Genomic DNA, 12,286 nt, shown 5'->3' on the forward strand with positions numbered 1-12,286 from the left:
GATAGTTCAAAGTACCTGATATTGAGCCGTTATCTCCATATAGAACACTTTCAGCTTGATTTTCATTTGTCACCATAATTATAAGCACATCTACATCTGGAGGAATGCAAACATTAGAGCTGGTTCATGCCATAGTTTGATAAACAAGGACTATTTAAATGATAAAAGAAAATTTTGAATCATAAAAGAATCTAAAAATATCCCTCACCAAATCAATGTACATGCAACATCAATTTTGTTTATTCAAGTAGGAATTAATGAACTGATCCTACGCAATGAAGCAACTTTTAGTAGTGCATTTAGGAACTTAAAAAAGTTGAATATTGAATCATATAGACTTAACTATTTGATTTAGTTAGAACATAGATTATAGAAGAGTTAACAAAATAGTGCTTCTTTGAGATAGGTTGAATTCAAGTTACAATGTGAACTTGAGAGTATTAGAGCCTGAAGACAAAAACACTTGGGAGCAGGCTAATAAACTAATGTACATTCAATTGAAAAGTAGTCAGACTGGATTGAATTTTTTATCCATATGTTGTTCTTGACATCCATTCAAGAAACAAGCAAAGAAAACCCCAATATGTAATCCACTAGCTCCAATTGCATTATTGTAGTAATCACTTGTTCCCTAAGAAGTCGTTTGGATGCATGGACAACTCACTTAAAACAAAGATATCCTTGTCAAAGGAGCCTGAATTGTCCTTGCATGTAGTATTCACTTCAGCTTATACATTTGGACAAGGTAGTCCAAAAAAATGAATATGTTGCCAATGAGGGTACGCTGGAATCCAGCTATATAAGACAAGTGTCCAAAAAAATGTTCTCCAATACACATCCATAATTGCAAGCATAGTCTATGATATGCAACCCTACACTAAATGGGTTGGATTTTCAGAGAGCATGTTCACATTTTAAAAGTGTAGTCAAAGGCATTTGGTGCACATGCCAAGGCATTTTGGGCAACTTGTGCCTCACCCTAGCCGCAAATGAGGCTTTGTCCCCAGGTGAGTGCCTGGAGCAAGGTGCCTAGATGCACACGGCGGCTTGGGTGCCATCAACATAATGTTGTAAGGTATTGTTAAGGACCTCAAAGAAAGTTACTTTGGGTATTTTGACACCCATTAAGGGTTGGAAGACATCTTATAAACCACTTTGAGCACATTTCCCCATTTCTTTTAGATCAAAGCTTTGATTTATGAAAAGTACCTCCTCTGTAATTCCTTGGGTTTTTCATAAACTCATGAGATCTTGATTTCTTTCTTCTATAGTGTTTTAAGCACTGCATTGGACTTCTTAAAAGCACTTTGAGTTTCCATATGTACCATACAAGAGATAGAAGAGGAATTGGGGATTTTTGGGGGAATAGGAAAATTTAGGAGATGATTTAGGTATATTCAGAATTTGGATTTTAGTATTTGAAATATTTAGCGATTTTAGCAAAATGCGACTTCAGGTTGGGGAATTTGTGAAAATCAGGAAATTAGGGAAGTTGGAAATTATGATTTAAAATTGGTGGAATGTGGGATACGAGGGTTTTGAGCTAAGCAGAATTGGGAATTTTATGAAATTAGGATTCTTAGCCTTGGGAAATTGGGGTAATTAGCAATTCTAGATTATGTGGATTCATTGGAATGTTTGAGTAGGTGTAAGTTTTTGGAAATGGTATCTAACTCTCTCTCTCTGTTTAAAATTTATATTAGAGCTAAAACCATTACAAAATCGATATGTAAATATATAGAACATATATAATATAAAGTACATAAAAAATTCACTTCAATTTCTAGGTGTGCACCTAGGCATTTCAGGAGTTACATTGTCAGCTGCGCCTAGGGTGTGCTTCAAACATGATGTAACTACACTTTTTTAACCAACTTATTATTACGGGTCTTGCGCATGTGTTCCATATATTGGCACATGTGCCACAGCTTGCGTCTTCAATATGTGCTCCTGCAATCATCTTTCAGTAAAAGGTTGTCTAGGAGGGGTCACCCAAATGCAAAATAGCAAAATCCACGGACAACGCCGTGCATGTGTCCAAACACATAAATGGACATTCTTGAGTTGTTTTTGCATCCAGACGGCCCCAAAGGGTAATCTTATAATAATGAACATGATGAAATATTTGACGGTCTGCACCCTCACTAATCCTTGGACTGATGCTACCACAAATTGTCAGTGTGTACTATTTAAAGTAATTTTCCTGCTCTTGTACCTTTTGTAAATGGCTTTTTAATGAGAATTGACTGAACACAAATTTCAGTATGGTTGAAAGATGCATCCGTTAGTATGGTTGAAAGACCCAACTCAAGATATCCTTGAGTTTGCAATAGTTTGTGTCCTAAATGTTTATGCCACAGATTAAAACCAACTGAATTCACATTCAAAACAGAAACATACCCAAAAGGATTTGTTTCATTTAACAAGTCCCGTTTGTACATATTTTCTATACAAGACCCATTAGCGTCACACATGGAAGTCTTGAGGCTCACCATCTTACCACTCTTGAATCTCATACCTCAAAACCAGTCCAGGAGATGGTTCTTATAAATTTCCAAGGATTGCCACCCAAAATGGTTTTCTCGATTTGGCAATAAGAGAAAATGAGTAACCTTGAATTAGAAGTTGAATTACCTTTAGATACTTCTGCAGGAGTGTTCCCAACTAAACCACCAGCATCTGCAAACCGAGATAGTGATGGCCCATACACCTAAGAACAAAGGAAGAAAAAGTGTAACAACTTCGTCAATAGGAACAATTAATACCCAAAACCAATATGCAAGCTACAACACAGAAGAAATTATTTTCAAATGCCATAGTGATTTTCTTGGAGTACAAATCAAGCATTCTCTGTTTTTCTTTGTGCATAATATGGATTTACTGTATGTTTTGTCTACTATTGATAGGAATTCTCTCGTGGAGACCCTATGAATTGATTGAAACCTCAGATTCATACTAAAACCACGATGATTCAATAAAGCACCCAAAATAAGCCCAGTAAATGTCTAACCATACCATCTTAGTGAAAATTTCGGAAAGGGAAGGAAAACCTTCATTGCATTAACAAATAATAGTCAAAGATACTACAAAAGGCTCAAATAGAAGTAGAAAGGCCAAAATAGCTTTTTCAAATATATAACTAATCAGGCTAAACTCCATCTTAAGACATAAGAACACAAAGTAAAATCCAGTTTAACTCTCCACCTCAAGTTGGAGTAAAAATCAAGCATTCTCTGTTTTTTGTTTGTGCATAATACGGATTTACTGTATGTTTTGTTTACTATTGATTTGAATTCTCTTGTGGAGACCCTATTAATCGATTGAAACCTCAGATTCATACTAGAACCACGATGATTCAATAAAGCGCCCAAGATAAGTCCAAAGGTTTGTATGAACCTCTCTAAAGATCAAATCAATATGCACGCAAATGTCTAAATATGGGTTAATATCATTCACTTCTATTTGGCTACAAAACATACAGGTCACAATGATGTTTTCTTTAGTGGTGTTTTAACAGTTAAATTCTATAGGTTGCAAGTTTGTCAAGACTCAAGCAACGATTACAAAGCGTGAACTGCAAATGCAATACATGTTACAATTTGCAATCACAAGCATGATGTATAGATACAAGTATCAATCAACTGGTAGTCTGGTATCATCAACTATCAAGTATAAGCTCTGAGGCATTAGTAACAAATACTGCTCAAAGATGCACATAGTTATAGGCTGGCTCAAGGCCATCATCGGCATAGGGTAATGGTACTCAAAACATAATAACATATTCATTGAGACCAAAAATATGACTGTAGTATCTTGCATAGCCCAGAATTATGAAACTCCAAAATTTCCGATGGTAATGCCTTTTGAGGATCTTAATTTAATGGAAGCAATCACAATAATGCAGGCAGTTTGAGAATGGGACCACATCCAATTCTGATTTTTGACAAACTTCTTCAAGTTTCAACAAAAGAAAAACAACCAAGCATGAAATCAACAAGGAATGTTAACAAAGGGCACCTCAAACAAACAAATTGGTAGGGATCCCTTCCAACATTAATTCAGGCTGAACTGGGCCCGAGATCCATTAGGCAACTAGCTATGCAAAACCAATCAGCTAGCCATGCAATAAAATCTCATTAGATATGTTTGATCCATTAAGCATATTTCTTATTTGCTTTTCCATTTTTGCAATAAGTCACTAGTTGTCAATGACATTAAGAACATTCCTTCTTTGTACATCTCAAAGCTTATTTAAGGGCCTAGCATGCGTAGTATCAAGGAACCTTCGAAATGAATGAAAATTCTATTTATTTTTTCTACTTTGTTTGTCATTCTTGTGCTTAGTTTGGAGGTACCTACGTTTTGGTAGATCCTTCCCATTAGTCAGTTGTGCCAATTTGGTATCAGAGCTATTGACTTCTAGTGCTTGAATCCTGACCTCCATGAGCCATATCGGGCCATTAACTCACTGAAGTTAAGTTCTTTCAAGCTGAGGAGGACTGATGCAGGCTTAATTGTGCCTCAAATTGATGTAGGACAGATGGCCTAGCCTAGAATGATGCAATGAGATCATCAATGGATTAACTAAAACATTTAAATAAATATATAAATAAAAACAGCAATGTAACATGTTCGAATTGAAGCCATACGACAATCCCGCAATGTAGATCCAATAAAATAGTAAATAATCAGGATCTATGGAAGGTAGGATGTCCATCTAAACATAGGGATTGCTCTCAATTCAAAGGGGTTCACTTGGTTTGTGAGGGTTTGGGTAGGTTAGGGTTAGGACTTTAGGGTTTGGGAATCGGATTTTGGAAATTAAGGTTTGAAAGTAGGGTTATAAGGAATTAGGGTTTTGAGAGTTAGGGTTTTGGAGATATAGGTTTGTGAGAATTAGGATTTTGAGAATTAGGGTTTGAGACTTATGATTTTAGGGTTAGGGTTTTAGGAAACTAGGGTTAGGATTGGGGATTTGGGGCAGGTTAGGTTGCGGGTGTATGGATTGGAAGAAGGGAACAAGGATGGAGATGGAGATGGTTTGTTGTGGGAGAAAGGATAAAAGAGATTTGCAAAGAAAGAGAAAGAGAGAAATGCTTTTTTATTTAAGAGAATGAGAAAGAACGACAACTTGGATTCACTCCATGGCATCACACCAATTCACTCCAATCACACGAGATTTGCTTCATCTCAAAGCAAAGAGAAAGACAAACTTCTTTTTTTTTCCATATATTCTAATGGGCTAGGGTGTGGACATCCAAGCCTTTATAGTCTCAGAAAAGAGTTTTTACAAAAACCTCTTAGATAAAAAGCTTCACATAAAGACACTCAATAAAATAAAATTTGTTCCTAACACCCTAAACTCAGCAAAAATATTAGTTAAACCAAAAAAAATAACAAACATATAAACAACTAAATAAATTAAACTATTTCGTGGCCCACGATCAAGATGTCCAGTGACAGTGATTCAAGGGTCAGAATGGTCCAACTAAGTAGCCTACATGCATCTTCTCATCGTGGGGTCTTCAACAAGCTAGACACTCGAATTGGGCCCACAGGGCCCATGTATGCATCACCTACCCATAAAGAAATGGGAGCTCTCCTCATCTGGTATACTTTGTTACTAGTGTTCGGATGTCCTCATTAGAGATCCATGAGCCAAGCCGAAGCCCCACAATTGGCCCATCAATATGAAGGCCCAAGTCTCCTAATTTGGAAACTAGTTATGCAAAATCAATTAGCTAGCCATGCAATAAAATCTCCTTAGATATCTTTTATCCATTAAGCATCTTTCTTATCTACTTTTTCATTTCTGCAACAAGTCATTAGTTGTCAATGACATTAAAAACCTCTCTTCTTTGTACATCTCAAAACTTATTTAAGAGCCTGGCATAAGTAGTATCAAGGCATCTTGAAAATGAATGAAAATTCTAGTTATTGGTTTTTTTTTTTTTTTTTTTTTTTTTTTTGTGCTTAGTTTGGAGGTGCCTACATTTGGGCGAGATCCTTCCCATCAATTGGCTGAGCTAGTTATTCACAAGGGTAGCTAGCTTGGAAGCCGGTATTACCATCAAACCTAGACATAATCAAACATGCACAAAAATAGAGGAGCTTCACCCCTGATGGGAGTAAGTAGTGAACCACAATATGTTACATAAGGTGTAATAAGTGAACCGCGATATGTTACATTACACTTGTTACTCTGCAATCTACATGATTGTCGAGTGTGGTGAAGAACACCGTCTTAAATCTAGAGCTATATGTGCAAGACCAAGCCTATGAACTTGTTAATAGAGGTAATTCTTAAGTAATTTCACCGTTATTCATTTAATGAAGACTTTTGCTAGAACAGAGAATTTTGTGCAACAATCTACAACATTTCATCTTTCCACTCTAAAGAGTGCACTTTTAAGTGTGATTGGAAGAAAAAACAATGCCATAAGAAGGATAGTTTCAAGTCATCAAGCCCATCGGTTTTTGTGATATGATGAATTATAATAGAGTCAATGCGAATACAAGTATTACAAGATAAGAAAGAATGAAATACCCTCAGAATCATTCCTCAACCCAAAGCTTCGCGACTTGACCCAATTTTCGTTTCACTCTAATCTATACTATAGTCTATACGTCTCTAAAAGATGCCCACATGATGGGTGGGAGCATGTCAACAAATGAAATTTAAGTTGAGAAGGAACTAGAAATACTGAGCGAGCCAATTACTGATTTTGTAACAACAATAAGTATGAAATATCAACGTTAGAGAGCCAATACTACATCATTTCAATTGTAAGAGAATTTCTAGAAAAGAAAATTTCAAGGAATTGAAGTGATCCCCTACAAATTAGTTAGTGAAGGAAATGAAGTATACATCATAACCGATAACGCAGAAGTTTGATCTTAGCAGGTGTGTTGCCATGCCAAAGCCCATTGCTCCAAGACCAATAAAACCAATTCTTTTAACACTATCTGATGTGGTTGTGATTTGATGTGCAAGTTCCTTAGGGCTATAGGATTCCATATTCGATGCATCTATAACACTGATTCCAAGTGTTTTCTCCCAAACCTGTACAAGAATAACGTAATGGTGAATATGAACCAACAGATAATTGACAAAATAAATCATAGAGCATGACTCCCAACAATTCAACCAATGACATAAACTGAAATTGAAGCACAAACAAAAGCTTCTACAAGAGACCTTTATTCGTGTAGCATCGTCATCATCTCCAGATTTGCATGAAGATCCTGAAAAATTAGTGTATGACAATTGAGCAAATATTAGGTTGCTTCAGTGCCATTAAAAGATGCCAATTACATTATCTCATTTATTATCCTCTATTTGAAAGGCACATAATGGAAATCAAAATTAATAATGAAAAGTATGTACCGTAAAGAAGCTGTTGATGAGCCACTGCTAAAAGTGGAAGAGGAAACGTAAGGGATTTGGCCATATCCAATACAAAGCCCTTGTTGACATAACAAACTATTTATTAGATACAGGTAAGCTAACTAGGTCCACAATAAAGTACCGAAACACCCATAAAAAGAAAACCAGAAGGAATCACCACATGTTATAGCATTTTATGATACATCATTAAACCAAGATGCATTAATTCATGGAGAATTCGATGACCAAAGTGGAACCAAAATACAGCATATCGTGACAATCTGACAATCCATATTTGATACAAGTAAGAAATACAATGACAACTCTTAGATATAAAAGAGAGGATTTTACAATACATTTTAACGCCAGCGCACTTTTGATCAATATATGAGACTAAAAGGAATAGTGTAACATGACAATCCATGCCTGATAAGAGTGCGAAATAAAGATCTAATATGGACACTAGGATGACAGCCAATCATGCAAAGTTTGCAAAGGAAACAAAATAATGCAACATAAATATTTGAAGGACAAATGCTAATCAGAATTGGAGATATATAATGTAAAACATCGATTAAAAAGAAGCAGTATTGTTGTCATATGTATTCGAATAACAATAGTTAACGATTGGGGATACAGGCTTCCAGGTGCACCAAAAAGAAAGTCACACGAAGGCAAATCAAGTAAGATATTCAAGCATGTGGTCAACAAATAATGAAAAAAAAGAAAAAGAAAAAGAAAGTGTGCTTTGACCTTTGAGTCGCACCTGACGGAACTGATATGAAGTAACATAATTATGAGCCTCTTCAAAAGTTATTTACATTCCTTTCAGTCTTCACCCCTTTCCAATCATTTTACACACAATAAACAAAATGTTCGGATAAAGAGGCATTATAAAATTCAGAGTAAATGGGCAAAAAGTTCCAAAACCAATCATTGGGATCCATGTTACCTGAGTATGAAATTTGGTATGGGCTGGAAATGCCATTTATGCTCAAATTTAAAGTGTGAAATGTGAATATGCATCCAAAGAGTTTCTAGGTAACAATTGTATATTTGGGGAACGGCTTTAAGATTTCTAATTTCGCATGATCCTTTGACAACTAACAAAAGTTGGGAATAAAGTAGTCTCACAACTCACAACCAACTAGAGCCTACACCCTCCGAGTGGATGGTGGTTTCCTGGGATATGTGAGGAAGATGGCTGCGTGTATCCATGTTCTTAGGCCACAAGTAGATTGTGGCTATGTTACGTGTATCTATATTCTTGGGCTTATAGGCTCTTTCAGCTACAATCTACCAGAGCTTGGGCTTGTGACACCAACCCCAGCATAGGCATGGCCTGGTGCCCCCCATGTCGGGTGAGGACCGGGCTTGAGCTAACCCCACCCATTGCCGCACCTGACTGAAAGTAGTAACGAAATTGCAATCTGTACATAGTAAACAACATTTATGGGTGCATGTAATACTTATGTCACAAGAAATGAAGATTTGACACAATAATTCCTACATTTATTCCAACTACAAAACCACAATTCCTTTAAAAACTCAAAGAAAGTCTTTCACATATTGGGACACTTGAACGCCGGCTAAAGTTTCAAAATTGCACACAGGAGAAATCAGAAATGCAGAGCCCGAGAGACTAAATTTGCAACTATAGAATGAATGAGAACCACACACTACATAAATTGCGTGCTTGAAACATTGCAAAGGTGATTAGGCATTATTCAAGAACTAGCATCTTCCTATGCAGTCACATGGTACAAGCATGTAAAGAAAACCCATGCATCCAACTAAGCCTATAGAGTAAACAAGCATGCGCGTACTATGATACTGATCAAGTCACATCATCTTATTTGATTACAGTTCAAGTGTTGCATTCATTTCCATCGGCTCATACGAATGCCACAAAGGTGTTACAGGGGAGGGACTAGCTCGATTTCTAACAATTGTGAGATGATGTCATTACAAACTGCATCGGCTACAAAACAAAATAGGTCTTAAACGAGATTTGCACTTTAGTATTACACCTGCAGACGTTACCATATTATGGTCCAAGTATTATAAGGCAGGATAACAAGGATGTTACGTCAGCTATAGGATGCAAAAATTTATGATTATAACTGAATGATCATATGTACAATACAATCATATATGAGATCATAAATAGTGGTAGAGATTCCCTTCTAAATAACACAACAGAAACCATTACAAATATCTAATCCAGTCGATCTTACCAGATTGTCCACAGAAGTCTCAAGAGAATGACATTTGGTTTGATTGCTTTTTAACATTCTGGGAACACGATTTGCAAAAATCCTGCATATATTGACCAAAATTTTAACTCATTAAGAAACCAGTAGCAAATAGCAAAAACTATGGAAAATTTTATTTCTTCACAAACAGGCTTTTTGCCAAAAGAACAGGAACTGTAAGAAGAAAATAGTAGGCATGTCAAAAGCGTAAGCACATTTTGTAAGCTGATAGCTGCAAGCACAATCAGATAAGGAGGTAAGCCTCCTTGCAACCATAGCCATCTATATGAAGTCAACAGTACATTTCTGACAAAGTAAAATATCAAATACCAACACCAATACATTGTTGTTGTAGGGAAATATATGTAATTGTGTGTGTGTGATCTGAGGCAGTGTTCGAAATATCGGTATCGTGTTACGTATCGCACCCTTGGGATACGGATATCTATCATTTATCACATGGGATATATCGGTTGTATCGTGTAATGTATTGCTGGTGTTGGAAACATGAGGAAACATTGAGAAATTGGTCAAATTTTTCAATGAAACTTCAGTGATTGTTAAAAAAAGACGTCAATACACACTTCTAAATCAAAACATTACCAAAAATAAATGCACATAATAGGTTTTTTCTGTTTAACTGAATTATGCAAGTATATTCAAAGTCTATTCATATAATTTATAAATGTAAGAAGACGTGTGGAAACACAAGGAATGCATTCAAAAGCAAAAGAAGAATCACTAGATTAGGTTACATACATGTATGATTTTATGTTTGGACAAAATTTGCAACCGATTTGCGAGAACTTGAGAATTTTTGATTTTTTCATTTTTCCGCAACTTGGCCCATATCATCCAAATCTCCAAACCGAAGCTCCCATTCCATGATTTTTCATACAAAATATGAAAAATCATGGATTTGTAACAATTTGACACTGATTTAACATGATTTACAGAAAAAGAAAAAGAAAAAAAAAAGGATCGAAAATTGAAAATGCTTAACGGATCAAACATGTGGAATATATCCAACTACTTGTGCGTTTCGTATCTCACAAGTGGGATACAAGATATATCGTGGGATATATCGGCCGATATCGTCGATACTTAAAACACTGATCTAAGGTACACTTGTGGGGTACCATCATTTGTTGTAGTCAATTTGAGAGTAGTAGCCCTCTTCGGACTAATGCAAGTAACTTGTGCCCTAACCTCTCCCTCCCCCCCCCCCCCCCCCCTTTCTCTTCTTGTTACTAGAGCTGATCTGCCGCTGATGGGAGAAGACATATGGGGGGCCCACTGCTGACATCACCAGTCCGTACAGATAACGTCAGCAGTATACGGTCAACTGCCCTAGTGGGGGAACCAAAAGAACATGATTTTAGAAGAATTATAGTGATTGTTATAATTTTCCAGCAAGTTCTCCAAGGTATTTTTTTTGAAAATAGAAAAAATCCAAAAGAAGGGTCCGGTTTGATTTTCTTCTTTCACCATTTTTCTGGGGATTTGTTGATGGATTTGGTCCAGTTGCCTAATTTCAACCTCTAAGAAAAAAAAAATTGTCGCATTTGTTGCAACTTGAGAGAGTTATGATATGATGATTTTTGGAGGAGATGATTGCTGTAAACAGTGATTTAAATATCGATATTGATGCATGTATCGTACCCTTGGGATACAGAAACATATCGGTATCACATGGGAAATATCACATGTATCACTTCTTTTTTTGTTTTAAGGATAATGGATTTTTATTAAAAGGCTCACAGAAGAACCGCAAGAAAAGAATACAAAGAGAAAAAGGAAAAGAAAGGGAAAGAAAAGGAGGACAATCAGTCCTTCACAAGGGAGGCCCAAAAAGAAATGAGGGCTGAAATATGGCCTTCAACCGCTTCGACAGAAGAAGAGGAATTTCTGAAGCAGCGACCATTCCTTTCTGCCCAAACAGCTGGAAGGGAAATGTCCCAATGAGCCCCATTCCTCATAACCAAACCTCCTCTATGCCAAGCCCAAAAGAGATCCTTAACATTATCCAGCATTGGCCGAATGAAAGAATGTATCACATATGCATCGCTGTTTTTGGAAACATTGGTAAAATGATGGAAATTTTCAATGAAACTTCAAGGGATGTTAAAAGAGACATGATTACACACTTAGAACTCAAAAGATCACAAAAAACAAGTACACATAATAAGTTTCCTTTGTATAGGGTTTTAAACTATGTACTGTCTAATAGCAGTGATGTAATTATATCTAAAAGATGAGTCCATATCATTTGTGAGCCATGCAAGAAAAGTATGAAAACACAACCAAAACATGTAAAAGACAAAAGCAAATTGTCTAACTATTTATAGTGCATTTATTAACAAATATTCTTAATTTATTTTTTTATTATTTTTCTAAAAATAATTAAATTTATTTTGAAAATAAATAAAAGAGTACCTGATATTAAGATCAGCATTGGTCAATATAATTTTTTTTTTAATGAATTGAAAAATAATTTTTCAAAAATTTCATAAACTTTCGTCGATCTGAAGCTCACAAGCACTGTCACATGATTTTTTGACACTCTTAACAGCAAATTAAATGGGTGAAATTGGGGAATTTTGGATTTTTCCCAAATTCCTTCATTCTCCCTGAAATTGAAAAT

The 12,286-nt window shown here is 35.9% G+C and overlaps 1 protein-coding gene across 2 annotated transcripts in view; it reads right to left on the reverse strand.

The window, feature by feature from the left end:
* The window catches only part of LOC131251484 (uncharacterized), a 117,155-nt gene that overhangs the window by 70,450 nt on the left and 34,419 nt on the right, over positions 1-12,286 (reverse strand). The window contains exons 9-14 of one of the 2 annotated variants that reach the window (XM_058252220.1): positions 9,625-9,706; positions 7,388-7,466; positions 7,199-7,245; positions 6,869-7,063; positions 2,635-2,710; positions 16-96 (exon numbers count right to left, since the gene is read on the reverse strand). In XM_058252220.1, coding sequence (XP_058108203.1) covers positions 16-96; positions 2,635-2,710; positions 6,869-7,063; positions 7,199-7,245; positions 7,388-7,466; positions 9,625-9,706 — 560 coding nt within the window. The remainder of the gene's footprint in view (positions 1-15; positions 97-2,634; positions 2,711-6,868; positions 7,064-7,198; positions 7,246-7,387; positions 7,467-9,624; positions 9,707-12,286) is intronic. The other variant, XM_058252221.1, reaches the window with a different exon arrangement.

This window comes from Magnolia sinica, chromosome 7, assembly GCF_029962835.1.
Source record: "Magnolia sinica isolate HGM2019 chromosome 7, MsV1, whole genome shotgun sequence".
NCBI lineage: Eukaryota > Viridiplantae > Streptophyta > Magnoliopsida > Magnoliales > Magnoliaceae > Magnolia > Magnolia sinica.